This window comes from Notolabrus celidotus, chromosome 8 (genome assembly GCF_009762535.1).
Source record: "Notolabrus celidotus isolate fNotCel1 chromosome 8, fNotCel1.pri, whole genome shotgun sequence".
Taxonomy (NCBI): domain Eukaryota; kingdom Metazoa; phylum Chordata; class Actinopteri; order Labriformes; family Labridae; genus Notolabrus; species Notolabrus celidotus.
This window is the reverse complement of record NC_048279.1, coordinates 16,680,238-16,700,781: the sequence shown is the minus strand read 5'-3', so window position 1 is coordinate 16,700,781 and position 20,544 is coordinate 16,680,238. Positions and strand designations below refer to the sequence as shown.

The 20,544-nt window shown below is 42.2% G+C and overlaps 1 protein-coding gene across 1 annotated transcript; it reads left to right on the top strand.

The window, feature by feature from the left end:
* The first annotated feature begins 1,808 nt into the window (after nucleotides 1-1,808).
* On the top strand, nucleotides 1,809-17,739 carry ctbp1 (C-terminal binding protein 1). Its single transcript, XM_034690928.1, is given in 12 exon segments — nucleotides 1,809-1,915; nucleotides 3,923-3,971; nucleotides 4,302-4,444; nucleotides 8,613-8,767; nucleotides 8,895-8,979; nucleotides 8,982-9,038; nucleotides 11,069-11,275; nucleotides 11,490-11,704; nucleotides 12,270-12,400; nucleotides 12,474-12,601; nucleotides 13,779-13,896; nucleotides 14,015-17,739. Coding segments are annotated over 10 exon segments (1,344 nt in total). The 5' UTR covers nucleotides 1,809-1,915; nucleotides 3,923-3,971; nucleotides 4,302-4,383; the 3' UTR covers nucleotides 14,202-17,739.
* The last annotated feature ends 2,805 nt before the right edge of the window (nucleotides 17,740-20,544 follow it).

Here is a 20,544-nt window from a genome sequence, read left to right as displayed (position 1 = left end):
GGCAGAAACAAAATGTTTATTTAAGCCTAGCTTACATTTTATATTTAATTAAGCTAACAGCTTCCAAAGTGTAAAGAAACAATAAAACAAAGCAAAAACAAGTAAATCATGAACACTTAAAGACTTCAAAAACTGCTTTGCAAACCATTACTTTCAAAAAACAGATTTTCTTCCTCACTCATTTAGCGTCGCCCCCTATGGATGGCCGGCATCCCTAGCATTTGCCTATACTGCCTATGCCACAGGCCAGCCCTACTTCAGGGGGTCCCCACGGTCCCGATCCACAGTTTGGGAACCCCTGCTCTATTCTGGGGTAATTGTATTCTACTGTCAAGTAAGGAAGGCCAGTTAATTTTGGTTTATTGTGACATCTATGGCAAATTTTAGTATAATATTGATATTCCAGAAGAACAGTTTTCTGTAAACGTAATAACCGCACGTTCATTGAAAGGGGTAGTTACCTGTTGGGAAAATGGTCTCACCAGGACCTGAATGACCCTGAATTCGAATTTTCTTTTAAATAATCGAATGATTTCCCATTTTTGACCGGGACATAGTTAAATTTTGGACATTAAACACCTTACAAAGTTTTAAAGTACACAAGAAGTTTTAGAAGGCGTTTTTCAACCGCAGGAACTTTACCCCTGAACTACATGCGTTTTGACCGGAGGAACCAGGGTCTAAATTTTGTTTAGGGGTAGTTAATCCCCCCCTGAGAAGCCCCTGCTTTGGGGGTAGTACTTTTCAAAGGTCCTGGGACTTTCGGACGAACGTAACAGTGTTTGTGGAGTTTATACAGTTTTTGAAACACAGAGGGAGTTCCTGGGAATGCATACTAGTTTGGTTATTTATTAAGATTTCAAAATATTATTTAATATAATTTTTTTCTCCATGTCACTGGCCTGATTTGTACGATCTACGCGGGACTTCAGCCCGCGGTCGAAACGCATACAACAATGGGGGTAGAGGAACATTTTAGTTCAGGGTAAAGTAGTTCTGGGGACTAAAAGACCCTGGAACTCTTGGTCAAAATGCACCTATACTTCATTTCCTTCAACTTCAAAATTGGTTTACCTACATAATTAGCTAATAGTTAGCTAACCCTAACCCTAACTTTAGGAGTCATCTGGCAACAAAGAAAGGCAGAAAACTAAAGAAATGTACTTATTTGCAGGGTTTTATTTAAAATGAAACAACGTTTGTTGTCAATACTTTTACAATAATGGGTTAAATAAGAAAATTTAGATTACTTAAAAAAGAAATAAAAAATCTGGAAGACATCTCGCGATATCCCTCTATTGGTGTCCCGAACCACACTTTGGGAACCCCTGCTCTCAATTCTGCGGTAATTGTATTGTACTGTCAATAAATGAAAACACCAGGGGGCGGTTAATTTTGGTTTATTGTGACATCTAGTGGTAAATTTTGGTATAATACTTATATTCCAGAAGAACAGTTTTCTGTAAACTTAATAACAGGTCGTTCATTGAAAGGGGGTAGTTACCCGTTGGGAAAATGGTGTCATCAAGACCTGAATGACCCAGAATTCGAATTTTCTTTTAAAGAATCGAATGATTTCCCATTTATGACCGGGACATAGTTAAATTTTGGATATTGAACACCTTAAAAAGTTTTAAAGTACACAAGAAGTTTTAGAACTGTCAGCCCCGTTATAGAGAAGCACGGCGTGTCTTTGCCATATGACGACCGCTGCGCCGCCGTGTTACTTGAGGGCGCTCCTACAGTCCACACATGCTTTTTCACAGCCGCCCCGCCCCCACCCCCCCCCCCCCAAACCCCCCCCCCCAAACGTCAAGCCACTTCCTCTTTTGTCTGATTTCATGGCGATCGGGAGAGAGGGAACACCACCGACGCACGCACACTATCTCAGCACTCTTCAAAGAGTTTCTCCGGGGTAAATAACTTGACTATTTTCCACAAGATTCGGTCGCTTGTTTTCAAAAGTTGTACCTCTTGAAATGAAACCCCAGGGCTTTTCACCTTTCCCTGTAGAATTGTTTATTTTCCAGCTTGTGGGTCTAATATTTCACATTGTAGCGCCACTCTCTGATAACAGATCGGTGTAAATGGTTCTCCCCCTCCGCCTGCAGCTCTCACACACTCAGCACGCTACTTAACGGCGCTCGGCTAGCTAGCGTTAGCAATGCTGCAAAAAGCCTCATAAATGCAGCTGCCCGAAATATCACACCTGGCAACTTATGCGTATCTGAATGGATTCTAAATATTGTGTTAGCTCGGCGATCAGAGTTAAATTGAACTTTTTATGCGACTTTTGGTGCTTAAATGTCTGTGTTTGGGAATGCTAGCCAACATCGACTAGCTTAAGATAGCTATGTGCTATGTATTAAGTCTGCGTTAGCATTAGCAAGGCTTGTGATTCAAAAGTTATAGCAAGCACAACATTATTAGAACGAACAAAGTAACTCTGGTAGATTTTAATGAATGGCCGCTAGACAGTTTAAGGGTTACGGGAAATACAGAACTAATATCCATCATTCTGTGAGCTGAAACACGGGTTAGCTAGCATCAGAGCTAGTTTGCTACTTAACGGTAACTTGTTTGCTACTGATGGGATGTTGATTTGGTCTCCATGAAGTTTTCATTAGAATAAACTATATATGAAGTTAACATATGCGTAATGGTCAGCCGGTTGATTATAATGAGAGAGGCAGTGGTATTATTCTTTCAAATGGAAGTTGTAGAAACAGGTTGATCACAATATTGTACCAATTTGCCTTACATGTAGAATTCAGAATTCAGAATTCAGAATCAGCTTTATCTGTGGTGGACAAAGTACACAGCTTCATTACTTAGGTCAAAGTATAGATACTCCATGTCAAATATTACTCCAATACAAGTGAACGTTTCTCTGTCAATTATTACTTGAGTTTAAGTACTGAAGTACTTGCTTTTAATATACTTAAGTATTCAAAGTACTTTTTAAAATGTCTCAAAATGTTGCATTTTCACAATACACAAGTGCAGTCAAGACTACAAAGGAGTATATTTAGTTACATTATGTTTATTTAGAAACCATTACTTGAAATCTCTAAAAACTATACCATGGAATACAAACAGAAACTAAGTTGCAACAAGCTCAGACAACTTAACTTAATTTGAAATATTCATCTGGAATGAAACAAATGTTACGTAGCTCAGCACACTTTCTCAGGTTGGTCAGTTAATTTTTGTTTGTTTGGGCAGAGTGGGAAACAGGGAGAACATTTCAAATGATACATATCATTCTTCATTTCAAAAACCTCTTAACACGGGCTTACGATATGGCCATGAGTGCTCAGGTGGAGAATTATAGCCATCATTACCACCTCTAAATGAACTGCCTGATCTGCTGAATGTAGTGGAGTAAAAGTAATGAGTTCCCCCAAAAAATACTACTACGTACTCAAGTAAAGTACAGATACTCAAAAAATGTACTTAAGTACAGTACTCAAGTAAATTTACTTTGTTACTGTCCACCACTGGCTGTTGATTTGGTCACCATGAAGTTTTCCTTAGAATAAAGTATTTATGAAGTTAACATATGCTGACCGAAGATGGTAATGGTCAGCTGGTTGATTATAATGATTGAGCGATGGTATTATTCTTTCAAATGGAAGTTGTAGGAACAGGTAGATCACAATATTGTACCAATTTGTCTTACATGTTGCATACAGTTACGGATAAGGGTAAAACCAAGTGAGTACTTATCAGTAACTTTGAACTAGACACCCTGTTATCGCCTTAGGATATACATATAAGGCCAACTCTACATGTTGGACAGCTTTCTCTGTAGTCCTACACGTATTGGTTACACAGAGTTATTTCACAAGTCATTTACAGTGATACCAACTAAATGAAACTGTCCTCATCTCAAACTTCTGCTCCTTTTGTTTGTTTACAGTGTAAACTAAGTTGTCAATCTGACTGGCGAAACAAACACAGTTACCCAGGTAAGTGTCTGTCTTAATGTATGAAGATAAAAACAACTTCGAGACATTTTCTATTGCTTAAGTTTATTTAAAGAATGAAGGAAATATGTGTTGCTTAATGTATCAGACTTGTTTTATGCCTGTTTCCCATCATTCCTTTGTTTAAGCTGTCCTGCTTCTAAATTTGATCATTCATGCCATGATCACTTGTTAATGCAGATTTTTTAATGTCCAAAAATAGTTTTGACCACTGCTCACAAGTGTAAATTTATTTAGCAATTTAAATTTGGAAATAAAAAGAGCACAATTACATATTTGTCTTTGCTCTCTGTGTTTCCTATTATCATTTAGGGGGAACTAAGCGGACATCAGTGAAGGGCTCTAAAGCACTTGGATCAGTTCTTCTCTGTCCCAGGTTCAGACTTCTTGGTCTATGGCTCTGATGGACAAACACAAACAGGTTAAGCGGCAGAGACTTGACCGCATCTGTGAAGGTAAGATTTCATAAATACTCAAACAAAAAGAACAAGTAAAGAGGTAAAAGCATGGGTGTATTGTTAATGGCTGTATATCACAAGTTTCAACACTATACAAATACACACAAATAGTGTTTTGATGCAACAGTCTCTACTATTTTACATACAACAGTATTGAAAAGTAACAAAAGAGCAGTAAAATAGACCTTATATCAGATTTTCAGAGTAAAAATGTAGTAAACAAATGCAAGAAAGCAGTGGGGGTGGAGTAACATCGGAAGGAAGCAAAATGTGTGAGCTCTATTTTTGAAAACAATGCAGTGAATCTGACAGAAAATGTTACGGTTTTGATAATTATTTTAATCAGACAACAAACTAGTACAAACACAACATTGCTAGAAAAAGCTTGATTTTGTTTGTTTGCATGCATCAGAAGCCATGCTTGATTCTGTTCCCTGTATCTGTCGTGCAGTCTGTCACCTGCAGCTCTTTTATATCATGACGCAGGCATCGCTGTGGTAGATACCCCATACTAAGAGCAAAGGAGACTTATAACCCCTGTCACAACGGGCTCTTTTCGCCCTGACCTGTAGACTACTGGCTGGGGGCTTAACACCACTGCACAAGGATTGACACCCAGAAATGTCCCACACAAAGCAAACTTATGAGAGACATAGGAGAAACAGACATAAGGCAGATTCTCTGTAGATATAAACACCCACACACAGAACTGATGATTAATAAGAATCACATTATTGCATAGCTAAATGAGTGCACATATTTCCATATTCAGTTCGATGTGCTTGATTAAAATGATCATTATTATAAATAACGATAATATAATAAATAGTTTGTTTCAACTTTTTCTGTATGAGCATGGTGTGCAGGTTGGTATTAAAAATAGAACACTGTCCTCTCTTATGTCTCTTTTCTGCTCTGGTTTCATCAGAGGCACCAGTATGAATATGAATAATGTACGACGTTTTAAATCCTGGCGGCTTGACTCTGGCTGCTTTTAATAGGTTGAAACACTAAAGAGTGTGCTATTGCGACTGTTCATGTTTTAATGTGATGGGAGAGCTTTGGTAAGCACACTTGTGTGCTGTACTTCTCGTATGAAGTCACACTGAGCAGACTGGGTACAGTCCTGACCCTGATTGTACTCTCTACTCCCACTAAAGGTCTCAGAGTTGGAGATGGTTGGCTTTTGTTTTTGTTAAACTGGTATGCAAGGAATGTAAAGATTGAAGCTCTGAACTGTATTTCTTCTTTGGGGTAACTCAAAAGAAGCTGATGTTATTACCAGCATTAAAGTAAAGTGTAGTTTTCCAGAACAGACATTATTTTTGCGCTGGTAGAGAGTGAAGTAGAGATGATGGCGATTAGACATAATGGTGTGCTAAATGAGGGAACAGTCTGGGTGAGTCCCTGGAGACGGGTAAGAGGGAGAGGACAAGGTGAAGGGTCGTGGCCGAAGCTACAAGGAAATGGGCCAGCTGTCTCTTTAAAAAACGACACAGCCTAGACCGCCTTCGGCCTCGGCTATGCTAATAAGGTTAGTGCTGGTTGGCCGGCCCTGAATGGAGCTGCTTGTGATTGGACGCTGCTGTGGGGGAGGGTCTGGGCGTGGATGACAGCTGGATCCAGCCAGCCAAGAGCAGGCTGACAGAGAGAGAGAGGGAGAGAGAAAAAAAAGAGCGATAGAGGGAGAGCGAGGCAAGACAGGGAGAGAGAGAGGAAGACAGGCTCACAGACTTCATAATGCAAGGTTAGGCCCGTGCTCGTGCGTTTTCTGTTTTGGCATGTGTGTTTAAAATTTGTGATCTGTGGTGGTGGGGGGTGGGGGAGTCTGGTTTGGGTGTGGAGCAGCTACTTGTGCGCAGTTTTTCTTTTATGTTCAGCTCGTATTGGCGTTGTCGCGCCACCAAGAAGGAACTGAATAACCGTGTGTGTGTGTGTGTGTCTAGCTGTGTCTGGGTGGAGTACGCTGCTTGCTGCATTATCATCATTTGCTGCCCCTCCCCCCTCACCTCTTACTCCTCCAACTGCGGCCAGAGGGAGAGAGGAGAGAAGGAGGGGAGTGAGGGGAAAGAAAGAGAGAGGAGGGAGAATGAATGAATCACTGAATGAATGTATGTGTGTGCGGCCATGCTTGCGCTTAGTAGGCCTCGGGTATGCCAGTGTCCTTGACTCAAATTACTGTGTGTGTAGGCACTACTTGTATATTTCCAGAACTTCTTTTTCAGAGGGGTCTTTGTGATCCGGTTGGTTTTCTACTAGCAAGAGTCTCTTTGTGCTTCCAGCGTGTGCAGTAGGCCTGTTAGCTTTCTGGAGCTATCGCAATGAATGTTATCACACTGCTTGTAGTTAGATTGTGCATTTTTCAAAGAGCGTATCATGCTGCATGTTTCTCCTCTTGTTGGCTCGTGTAGTTTTTTTCATACATGTGTTTGGAAATGCTCAGACTCCGAGGAAACGTTTGCAAATATTTGTTTTCTACCCTCAGCTGCTAGCTCCCTTTCCCCTCCCTGCAGTTTCACCATTCCCTCCTGCCCTCAGTCCAAGTGAATGTTTTAGGCTAGAAACACTCCCCCCACCCTGAGACACACACACCTGTCACGCAGCAGGGACCAGATACTGTGTGTACTGGTGCATGTGCGTGTTTAGTCCCAGCCAAGTACTGCTTAGAAGAAGACAGAGAAAAAGAGAGAGGTGTAAAAAGCATTTGCAGATGAAAGTGTTGGTGTTAATTTCCCCTAATTTGACATCATGTTATCCTAGAGATGTTCCTGTTACTTGTTATTTTCCTCTTTTACATTACCGCCATTTCCTTTGTTAGCGTAATAGTAAATCATTGGCGCACATGTACAACTGCGCACATGTTTACAAACAAGGTGTGTGTGTGTGTGTCCCTGTGTGCAGGAAGGAGAGATTCAAAAAAATAGGAAGGAGGGACTCTGCCAGACAGGAGAATTTAGGTCATACTCAGTCCCCTCATGAACCCCCACCCACCTCCTCTCTTGAGACCCCGCAGCTTTCTCCACCCCTCCCCCCAGCCGCCACACTCCATCACCTCTCCCCCATCCATCCCAGCCCCCCCCCCCTCTCTCTGTGTTCGCTCATATCATACAGTGGCAGGTCAAGTTTCGAGAGTGAACATGATATCAATATTGCTCTGCTTTATTAACCCCCCAGTCTAACCCTTCCCCTTATGAGGAGTGGGCAGATCAATGAAAGCTGGACTGCTAGTGTGTTCCTTTAAACAGAGCTGCACTTCGATACCATATAGGCCAGGAGGCTGGACGCTCTCCATGCCCCCATCACAGATTTAGTTACACATCAATTTTGTAACCATAGAACACTGTGTAGGAACGAACACACACACACACACACACGCACACGCACACACGCACACAAACTTACACACATCATCCTGGAAGCTCGTCTTTGAGTGTTGGTAGGAAGGATGCATTGGAAAGATAAAGTCATAAAAGTCAGAGTTATTATCGTCTTTTGAGTGTGCATTAGCCCCTGTTAACTTTAGCCATGTGTGTAAGGGGGTTTATATGAGGGGATGATGACATGAACCACTTGGGAAGTCCCAGACCAGATGATGCAGACTATTGACTCACTTATCTGTACCTGAACAATGCTGGTGCATGTAGCAGGCGGGAGTAAATGTGTACATAAACTGTGATCAGCAAGGTGCAAATTCAGGAAGATTGGAAGCATCTTAAGCCCTTTTCACGCTTGAACACCTGACATTTTCTAATTTTTGAGGAGCCTTAAATGTGACTTTTTTGAGGTAATATCACTACAACATGTACAGCAGCATTTCCAAAATACTAATACAGCATCGGAAAACGATATTCGTCAGGTGAGATAAGCAGTGACGAGTACACAAAGCAGCAAGACTCTGCTCAATGTGAACATCATCCCTCCACCCACATGTTCACGTTTAATGTTCCAAACTTTTACCTGCTTCGTTCACACCATGGCTTACCCTGACTTTGTACAGACTTCTCAGCAGGACTGGTTGGATCAAATATGGCCATTTTCACACATGCAGCCCCCCTGCACAGCGTTGGGGACATTGTGTTGTGAATGTGTGAAACAGGCTTTAAATGTTTGTTTCTATTAGTCCTTAAACCTTTGTCATTTCTTGTTTCTTTCCTACCTGATTCAGGTATCCGACCCCCCATCCTGAACGGGCCAATGCACCCGCGGCCTCTGGTGGCCTTGCTGGACGGGCGCGACTGCACTGTGGAAATGCCCATCCTCAAAGATGTGGCCACAGTGGCCTTCTGCGATGCCCAGTCCACACAAGAGATTCACGAGAAGGTAGAGCTTAAATTCTGAGACTGTAAGACTGTAATCATCCAACATGAGGACAAAACACTTAAAGCGCTGCCAGCTGACAGCCTGACAATTTAGGACCAATGTTTTTTGATGCGTCTGTCCTCTGTAGGTGCTAAACGAGGCCGTGGCGGCTCTGCTCTACCACACCATCACTCTGTCCAGAGATGACCTGGAAAAATTCAAAGGCTTACGTGTTTTGTCAGGATTGGCTCCGGCTTCGACAACGTTGACATCAAAGCAGCTGCTGAGCTTGGTGAGTGTTTGGAATATCAAGCCTATTTTTGGACAGCTGAGTTAACACAAAGAAAAACAAAATATTCTGATACCATTTTTCACTGCAGATGCTGTTTCAGATTCATGAATTTTCCAAATGTCTGTCTTCGGAAATGTTAATGATTACACTTTTAAAAAAACAAGATTTCCCTTAGACAGTAACAATACCAAATGGATTTTTTAATAACTGATGGTATTGAATAGCTACAGATCACATAAATGTGTACAAAATGTTGAACATGCTTATTATCACTGTGTAGGGCAGGCTCAAAAAGTAATCTCAGCGGACATATAGTCATATAATGTGAAGGCTCAGAGTACCTGTGGATTTTTCTGCAACAGGAGAACTGAACGAAAATATTTCAGACTTAGTGTTCAGATTTCTGCTTATTAGCTCTCATTGAGGAAAAACAGCGTGTCCGTGTGGTCAGGTGTCAATTGGAAGCGCAGCCAGGTAATAATCAGTCAGGTGGCAGACGGCTCAACACGCTCAGACTGCCCTGATGCTTCTGCTTTGTAGATCGGAAGCCAGCAGCATCAGGGTCGTCCCACCAGTCTGTCGGTTTTGAATTTTCTTATAAGTTCTCAAACCTTCGTGTCCATGTCGTTGTTGGCAGCAGTGTGTGTTGCTCCCCCCAGGAAAGCGTTGTAGTGACCTGTCGCTCAGCCACAGTCCCCGGCTGAGTGTCTCCTCTGGGCACAGCACCTTTAGCCAGCTGATTCACACTGAAACACTCTTTGAACGTAAAACAACCAATCAAATCAATGACTCGATATTGGATTCATTGTTAACATCCCCAGGTGATACCAGCACCAGACTTGAACAAGAACCCAGCTGTACACTAAACACATTTGAATTAGGTGTGTGCTGATACATCGATTGTTAGATTCATCGCAATGCGACACGTGACGATTCAATTACGATTCATAAATGTTCAAAAATTATATTTTTCATATTAACTAAATGAAGGGAACACAACTGCTGCTCGCGGAACTAAAGTGAAAGTGGCGCATACCGCCTGGACACCTGAAGGAACGGACCAGGTGAAAAAGGCGTCCATATACTGTCGTTAACAACCAGGGCTTTCTTGCTCTGATGCGGACGCTGGAGCCCAGATACAAACTCCCAAAGCGAAATTTTGCCATATCATATGTCACGGTAACAGCGCACTTAATGAGTGAGTCGCGCAACGACTGGGAGCTGGTGAGTTATGTCCTCCAAATGAGAGTGATGACTGAGAGCCACACCGGTGCAAATGTAGCTGAGCTGTTGCAAAAAGTAGCAGAAGAATGGCAGATTAAGGATAAAGATTTGGTTTTAGCCACTGATAACGCCTCCAATATGGTTGTTGCCGCTCAGCTGAGAAACTTCCTCTATGTTAAATGTTATGCACACACTCTCAACCTTGCCTCTCAGAAAGCACTCAAGGTGCCTGCTGTGTAAAAATATAAGATAATGGAGATACATTTGTTGGGTTACTTTAATTAATGGATACTGACAAATACACATTTTTTTTAAGTGTGAAGTAGCCACAAAGTGAGGGGGAAAAAATAAATCCTGAATGGGGCACCCTGAATCTTAATCAAATCGTGAGGTGCCTTAGATGGCACACCCCTAATATGAATATGATATATACTATCATTATTGTATTGCCTGATTCAGATTAAACCCTGTGTGGAAATGAACAATTATGTTCAGAGAATGAATAGCAGAGGGTTTTTTTTTATTGAACTGCACACTCACCCATTACTGAGCGAGAACATGAATAAATTAATCCTAAAAATTGAGAAGCTATTTTTCACACATCTCTCTCACTTGCATCTGCTGCAGGATATTGGAGAGATATCCTCAAATGAGGAGGTTGTTCTTTTCTCAGTTTCCTGTCCATTACCAGATCCGTTTGATTTGTCCAAAGACTTGCAGTCTCTGGGGCGTTTCTAAAATTAGTAGTGAAGCAACTTTGAGAAAAACATGCTTCTTAATGTCTTTTCTCTGTTGATGTCATCCAGGAATCGCCGTCTGTAATGTACCAGCATCCTCGGTGGAAGAGACTGCCGACACTTCGCTATGTCTGATCCTTAACCTGTACAGGCGAGTCACCTGGATGCACCAAGCACTCAGGGAGGGAACCCGGGCCTCCAGTGTGGAGCAGATTCGGGAGGTGGCTGGTGGTGCTGCTCGTATCCGAGGCGAGACTCTGGGCATTATTGGACTAGGTGAGTGATTAATTGAGAGATCTGTTTGACTCATTGTCTTGTATTTAAATAAATACAGTTTAGTGTTGAAGTGCTGTGGGAGGTGTGTTTATCCCAAGCTTGACAGCAGGCTGCTGGACCTGTTTTGTGTTTATGCTCCAACACTGGACGGGTACCGTTTCACTTTCTTGGTGGTTATCCTTAACCTTACAATATTTTTTTCGGTGTCTTCCAGGGCGTGTAGGTCAAGCGGTGGCTCTTCGGGCCAAGGCATTTGGCTTTGGAGTGATTTTCTACGACCCCTACCTGCCTGACGGCGTGGAGCGCTCACTGGGCCTTCAGCGAATGGCCACACTGCAGGACCTCCTCATCCACTCGGACTGTGTATCACTGCACTGCAGCCTCAACGAGCACAACCACCACCTCATTAACGACTTCACCATCAAACAGGTGTGTGGATACCACCTGAAAATGCCAAACACAAATTTGGGCTTAATTTTACACTCTCATTAGTATTTTCCCTGCTTCTGTCATCCAGTGAAATGACTTGTCTGAGATCTATTTTCCATCAATTGTTTGAAGTGTTTCACTGGAACTATTAATGAAACTCCTTGGCTCATTTAACTAGCATGGGTTGTGTTAGCTGCCTTTTGGCATAGTTTTCTGGACCTAATGTGACCCCCCTCCATTTTTTAATGTTCATTGGCATTGTTGATGAAAGCAGTTTCCGAAGCATGTATCAAACTGTTGGTTAAGTCAGCTATTTGTTTTAATAAGGAGTTTAAATCCTGACTCAAACATTTGGCTCCCACTGTTACGAGCAAAGTTGTTGAGACGTTGAAAAACCAGGCCAGATCCAACTTGTTCCAAGACTGTGATGGATTGGTATAAAGTAGAATCAAATTATGCCAAATGATCTCAGTTTTTATTTTGCTGTAAATCTAAACTTTTCACATTTTCTGGCATAATATGCCCACTATTGTGTTCTCACACTGTTGCTCACTCTGCTCCAAAGATGCGTCAGGGAGCCTTCCTGGTGAACACATCAAGAGGCGGTCTGGTTGATGAGAAAGCACTGGCTCAGGCCCTGAAAGAAGGACGGATACGAGGGGCTGCCCTGGATGTCCACGAGACAGAACCTTTCAGGTAACCATACACACAGGAATAATGTCATACGTGATACCACGCTGTGTTCTCACCTTTTTCCTTTTCTCAATAGTTTTTCAACAGGCCCACTGAAGGATGCCCCAAACCTGATCTGTACCCCTCACACATCCTGGTACAGTGAGCAGGCCTCTGTGGAGGCTCGAGAGGAGGCAGCCAGAGAGGTTCGCCGCGCCATCACCGGTAAGACACTTTTTGCACTTACAGCCATGTGGGATAGCTGCATGACAGGATATATCTGTAACTAGGGATGGGTACCTTTCACATTTTAGTTACAGTACCGATAACTGGTACCTAAGAATTGGTATCGGTACTCAACGGTACCAATTTTGGTACTTTTGTGTGTTTATGTGTTAATAAATGTTAATTTGTTTAGAACTAAAATCTCAAAATTTTTAAAGTTAACATTTTATTTATAAACGTTAACAAATATATCAAAACAACATCCAACTGTTTGTATGTATGGCTCATAAAAGTTATCTCACACATAGTCACCTAGAGCGAGGCTCAAACTATTGCTGCAACAATAGAACAATACAGTGTCCAGTTTTCTGCCCACTTGTTCTCATTGAGAAATAAAAGCATGACTACATGGTCTGGTACTGGCGTTCCAGCTTTGCCAGCCTTGGCAATCTCTCTGCATCAACTTTCCACCAGTCTGTCAGCTTTGAATACAGTAATGGGGTAATATCTTATAAAAAGTCTCAACCTCTGTGTCCGAAGAAGAGGCTGTTGTGTATTGCTCCCCCTTAACAAGAGCTCATGGAGACCCGGCACCGCATCGGCTGAGCGTCTCTGCTGTGCGCAACACATCTAGCCAATTCAATGTATTGAAATTTGCTTTAAAATTAAAACGCCACTGGGGCGCTGGTGGCCTAGCGGTCTAAGCGCCCCACATACAGAGGCTACAGTCCTCGTCGCAGGGGTCGCCGGTTCCATTCCCGGCCGGTCGACCATTTCCTGCATGTCTTCCCCCGCTCTCTACTCCCCACATTTCCTGTCTCTCTTCAGCTGTCCTATCACATAAAGGCCAAAAATATAACTTAAAAATTAAAACACCACGCCGATTGCTAAATGTAATATGAGACCACACGTTGTTTATCTCTACCTGATGGAAAATTTAACAATTTAACTGCGTGTTGGAGTATGTTCTTAACAATCAATTACTTGATACTGAGCATCACGGGCAGTATGGGAAAGAAAGTGTATTCAATACTAAAGGGGAGTTATTTGTTATGTTAAAGGGGAAAAACTGTCAGCAGTAAAACTTCAAAGATGCAGTGTTTACTTGGAAAATCTGATCAGGGTACACCCTTAAAAATGTTTGTCATCTGTGAACCTTTCTCCTCCCCTACTTCAGGGCGCATCCCTGACAGTCTGAAGAACTGCGTCAATAAGGAGTATCTGATGGCAGCCTCTCAGTGGCCCAGCATGGAAGCTGCCACTGTTCACCCAGAGCTTAACGGAGCCACTTACAGGTGAGAGGGGGGTCTACAAGAATGTGGATTGACTTGTTCTACACACCAAGTTGGATTATGAGTCTGAACTTTTGTCACTAGAGTAACCATTCTTCTTCTTTTGTTGTCTGTGTTTCAGATTTCCTCCAGGTCTGATCAATGTTGCAGCAGCAGGGGGTCTCTCTGGAGCTGCTGCAGGGGTCGAGGGCCTGGTAGCAGCCAACCTGGCACATGGCATCGCCCCTGTTTCCCACCCTCCTCACGCCCCATCTCCGGTGCAATCTGCTAAGGCTGAGGCTGACAGAGACATCCCCTCTGACCAATAGCCCCCTCCGCCGCCGCCAGCACATTCCGTCACCATTGGAAACCAACCCCTCCCCTCCCGAAAACCCCACCTCTCAGCATCAGACACAGTCCGACCCCTCCAGTGCATCGGCAGCACTATTTTGACCTGATGTGGATACACAGTCATGTTCCTCAGATCACATAACCAGCCCAGGAGTGACTTATCCACAGCCAGCCCCCCTCATCCCCACCTCAGAGAACTCACACATCCCCCTATCTTTGTCCCCATCTCACCCTCCACCCCTTTCCTCCTCCTTCACTCCCCACGACGTCAGCAATAACTGTTCTCAAGGATTCAATGATTGGATTAGTTTTTATCCTTAGTTGGCTGTTTTAATGGAAAGTTGATCTGTTATGGTTCTAGGTGTTAATGTTTGTTGAAAAAAATAGCATTTCTGACATGAGGCTTCAGTCTGCTGCCACCTGCAGGCTGAAAGGTTGAAGCCCCCCTTTGTACATTAATGGCTCATGTTACTGCTCTTCTTATTATTATTATTTTCTTTACTTTTTCTCCCCCTTCCATATTTCTGGTGAAGGGGTTAAATGTGTACCAGACAGAATCACAAACAGTACATCCTGTCCTCCTCACTGGGCATCTAGTGATCCTGCTCAGTTTAGCCCTTAGGCTCTCCATGTTACTGTTGTCAGCTTGCTCAAGCAAGGATCTGTGATACTGTCAGAGTGGAGCTCTCTCAGGCTGCCATAGTATTTCTGTCCAGCTCATACTTCAGAAAGTACCCAAGATCCTACGTCACTTTTTATTGCTACGACGGTCCAGTTTTCAGAAATTCAGCCTTGTGTTCACACGTGTTCTGCCCCTTGTTTTTTTGTCCCTAGATAACACCTCTGAGTGTCTTATCAGGGGCTGCTAGGCATAAATTTCCAACTCACACCAGAAGCTTGAGTGCTGTCTGTGTAAGGTCGTTGCACATGGTGTCAGAAAGCAGCAACAAGCAGGATGTGTCTCTCCAGCAGAGGGCGCTGTCTCACTAGTCAGAGCTGCGTGTGACTCATTTGAGGGACAGTTGCAGGTTTGCTCGAACAACACACTGCCAACACACAGAACACAGTATGGATGACCAGGGATCGGCTACCGCCTTATTGTTTGAAAAGATCTCACTGCACCCCACCTCTCCACACCTCCTCTCACATCCCTCCCACCCTCATGGATCACCCCACGCATCAGCCCATGAACCAGTTTGCATCCACGACTTCCTTTAAGCGTGAGGGGACGGCAGAGTTGAGATTCCCTGTTGGAGCAATGAGACAGTGTTCTTGCATGCTGGCTTTGTTGATGACAGTGGTGTGTGTGTATGGGTCTGTTTGTTTGTGTGTGTGTGTGTGTGTGTGTGTGTGTGTGCGCGTGTGTGTGTATGTCCCCTCACCCTGTTATAATAACAAGCTGTTGTCTTTCCAAAGGAATAGTCCCTAGGAGTAACTCTTTAACGCTGTTGCCCTGTTGGTGTCAAGGGAACACCTTTCTAGTACCTCAGTAACAGATATTGAATGTACCGTGCATACCCTTTTATTTTTTGTACAGATTTTCTAGATACTTCTTTACTATTCTTTTCCAGAAGGGTTGTGAAATTGTAGCAGTAATGATACAATAAAAAACATTGCCCCATGAAATAAATTAAAAATCTTTTTAGGTTCACTATAGGTCACTGAATACTCAGGCTTCAAAACCAATGTGTTTCTCTTTTGCCTTTACTTCCTCGTTGTGGAAAATTCAGCACAGTGCTTTCCAATTCTTAGACTTCAAACTCCAGTTGATGTGCTATAAACTCTGTCTTATCGACTAAAGAAAAATAAGGAAAAAACAAAAAGGCGGTCGCCGTGATCTGCTAGTTTTCTTTTACTAGATTATTTAGTAGTAGATACTGTTTTGTTTTGTTTAAACCCCCTCTTCATTGTCTGGCTGCTCTATCTATAGTGCATGTGAGGTAATTTTTTTAGGGGAAATACTATTGGCTTAAAGAATTTGTGTCATCTTGCTGTTTCCCTCTGCTCCCTGCTCTTCCCCTCCTCTCAGAGTGTTTTCAACCGAGTTGCCATTTTTGTCGTGGTCAGTTTCCAGTGATGTACAGTTTTCCCCTCAGAGTCTATGAGAGACATGGAGCATGTCTGTGTCATGAGATGCTAGGCTCCTCTGTCCTGTGATGAGTATATATTTTTAAAAATAACCCCCATAGTTCGGATTATGAGCATAATAGTAATCTTAAATTTTTGCTGTTGATGATGATGATATATATATATTTTTTCAGTTCAGCAGTGCACTGTTATGAAAACCATTTTGTTTTCTTGTAGGATTTCATTTTTATGGATGCTGTCTGTGTTCTACATGTTGTACTGAAACATTTCAGAGAAAACAAGAGGTCCCTCTCCTGGTGATGTACCCTTTTTTTTTTTGTCTTACCCCAACTGTCTTTTCCAGCTGATACCCTCTGGGCCTTACTCCTCCCCCCCTGTAAAAGTAGCTGTTATAGAAAGTCGCCATGGAACCACTCACTGCCTTAATACAGTTGACCACAGCAGGTGAAGTCAGGAGACACACCCAGTCGAAAAGAACGGGCCACATCAAGGCCGCACCGCAAAAAGCTCCTCACACCCTGACAGGCCTAAATCTGCAGCACTTGGGTATTTACTTTTCTGTGATGAACCACATCTAGCCTTGTGTAGACAGCTCTTTCATGGCCTCAACAATACATCTGGTGTGATTTTTTGCTTTGGTTACATATTTTCGTTTCCTAGTTTTGATATTAAAGTCTGCTCGGCAGTGTGTTCGTGCTTGGGCTAACAGATAAGCACAGTGTGTATGCTCACAGAGCTACAGCTCATATTTCACTCTTGGGTGTGAGAATGCCCCCAACCCATTAAACCACCACCGACACCCTGGGGCTCTATTAGCAGCTTTCACTGAGCAGAGTCCCTGAGGAGATGGAGGGTGGGGAGGGGGCTAAGCGGACACTGGTGTGGTCTGTCAAAATAAAAGTAGAAAATTAAGAATTGGTCACTTCTCTCTCTCTCTCAGGGTTCAAATGCACACATATCCTCCAGCAGTCGCCCTCTGTCTCGTGTCCCCTGTCCCAAGTTTTCCGCCCTTGGAACGCAGAACAGCCTCCTGCGTTTTTTAGAAACAGTTTCCCCTCGTTCCTCCCTCTTATTGTGCACAGGTCTGAACTTTTTTTTTTCTGTTTTGCTTTCTTTTGGCACTGACATCTAACCATCTAACAAGGAATGAATGAATGTTTGAAAGTGACTGTGTGTGATGTTAAAATTGGGAAATGTATTTTTACAACATGTGAACGTATTTTTTTTCCACTCACTCTCATTGTGAATTGATTTTGTTTTCTTTCACCAGACTGCAAAAACAAACAAAAAATACAAAAAAATCTCCTGTAACTAGGCTCTTAAGCTTTATTTTGTTTTGTTTACTTTTTATTAGAAACAATCATGTTTGTGATGGTAACTTCCGATGGTAAACTCCACACCGTATTTTAATAAAATCTTAAAAATAAATGATTTGCTCTGTTCTTTTATAAATGGAAAACAAGTTTTCAGTCCACAAAGTCCTATTGTGAAATGCGCCTTTAAGTTTATTACTTATAAACAATTGTTCTTTATAAAAGTGGTCAGTGTGTTGGTGACAATATTGGCTGCCATTACTTTGTCCAACCAATTACACTTGGCAGTTTCAGGACATGAGCTGTTCCAACAGATTTTGTCTTTAACAAAATATTGTGCTATCACACTTCGTAGCTCTTTTATACAGCAACTAGTGGATAGGCAGAGCCAGAACAGGCACAGCTTTACGAGTGGGCAGGCGAGGTGGGGCAGACGGGGAAAAGGGAGCTTCTCTGTACAGACCCACAGGGCAGACAAGGGCGGGGATTATCAGCCCAAAAATTGCTACCACATGCACATAACCTGGAGCCTGCTCTTAAAATGGAGCAAACTGACTGAAAGTCCCCTCTCTGGAGGCACATGAACCAGCCTGCTGGGTATTGACAATAGATGCACTCTCAAATTAGGTTTGCATCATAGAGGATTGGAGTTGGACTGTGTTTAATGATCCCATAATGTTTTAATCAAAAGTGTGCATTCTGATTTATTTTACAGCTCTGTAACTTACATAAACATTTTGTTTCTTTTCCAGTATTTCGCAACAAGCTAGTCTCAAATTGGGATCAAAATCAGTACAGCAGAACTTGAGGTACTGACAATGAATATACTTAAAATTTACGTACAACCCATTTACCCATGATGCAACTTAACTTCTTGCAGTTTAGTTGAAGATTCAGATACCTCACCTTTATTATAGTCAAGCCGACTCAAGCGGACACTATTTTCTATCCCAAACCCTCACATTTCTTTCATCTTTACACTCATCAAATACTGCCTAAAATGACGTGTACAAAATGACATTGCTCGAGACAACTTTGACTTCAGAGCTCAATTTGCAGCCACAACAGGCTCTATACAATTGATGATGATTTAAATTGAGTGTGTTTCAGTCTTTTAAAAAGTATAAATGGTTTCTTGATAGGTTAATCTAAAATAGACATTAAATAATATCCATTACTAGTTCTAATTTTATATAAGTGTCTATTTATTTGACCCTATTATTGCCTCCATGATGGTGAAACATATTAAACTTACACAAATGCTCATCTACTCGACTGAATGAGTAAACACGGCCTCATTTACTAGATGACACCACTAGTACTAGTTGCATAAACAAATTTATATTTGTATTACAGGTAGGTCTGATATGCCGGTATGTTTGTCTACGCTATAGCACAGTCACCGCTACGAGCTGAGTTCTGTAGCTCTTAATGGCTTCTGCCAGTACTATAATGCTCTACTATCCATATGCAATAGCATAGAGGACAGATGGCATCTGCAGTGCAGTTCATTAATATTTGATCTGAAAATTGAGATAAACTTGTATGTGGTCTGGTTTAACTGGCATATAAACACTTGATCCCAGGAATGCATAACCTGCAAGAAGGACAGATGACTTGTGTGCTAGCTCTTTTAACATTAGCCACACTCAGCAAACCAGTTTGACACCGTTTACATATATAGACTCTGTGATCATGTCTTTGGGCCCATTTTGACTGTTTCCTGAGTGTTTTTTTTTTTACTTTAGACTAGCGAGCTAGTCAGACTTTAAATTTACATGTACAGTTTATGACAAGGAAATGATTTGCTTGCAAACATCCCTATAGAAGTATAAAGAAAAGATTAGAAGGCAACATACAATGGATAGTGTCATATTCCTGGATGTTTGGTAAAATGTAATTTATGTTATACTGCAGGTAAACAAATAATTCATGAGAATTATCAGGATGTCATCTGTATGTGCATTTAAACATTATTGCTTTGATGTGATGGCTCAGTTGCAGATGCATAAAACAAACAGTGTGAATGCAATAACTCTACAGAAATGTGTGCAGTTTCTGTAAAGTTATTGTACAAGTCTCACACAGCCTGACACACAACTTTTAGTATTACTGGCAAGAGATATTTGCCATGAGGCAAAAAAACTATCAGACATTAAGCTTTCTTGTGGTCTTCTACATATCAATTAAATATATCATGATTCATCCTTGCGGAGCATGAAAAGTTGATGAGATAAAAACATGAACTTGAATAGTTTGTTGTAACGCTAAAGATAAATAGAGTTGATCACCAAAGGCAGTGGAATATGTCATCTGGAGACCATGAATGTTTGTACAAAAAGCAACCATTCCAATAGCTGTAAAGACTTTTCAGGCACAAGTTTACTTTACTTTTGATTTTTCCTTCTAGTTATTTATTTTCTATTCATGCTTCCTATGAATACATATTGCACCGGCCTTTCTATGTGAGGGAAAGGCATATTACATAACAACATGTGTATACAAGTGTGTGCAGATGAAGGAGGCCCAGGATGCGTGCAGTGTTTTAACAGACCTGACTCACACACACACACACACACACACACACACACACACACACACACACACACACACACACACACACACACACACACGCGCACACACACCCACACACACCACACACACACACACACACACACACACACACAAACAAACTTCTGCTTCCTGGGTCCCACTTGATTAGTGCAATAAAGTCCGTCGGAGCATCATCCACCTCGTCTCACCCAGCGCCATACATTACTCCTGTCAGCTCCCATGCTGGGCTGCCAGATTTTTTTATCTGTTTGTTCAGTTCAAGAGGAGGAGAAGGGAAAAGGGGGTGGAGGTGCTTGAAAGCCTCACAGATGTCATTAGGTCTGGGAAAACCAGTAAAATTAGTGCT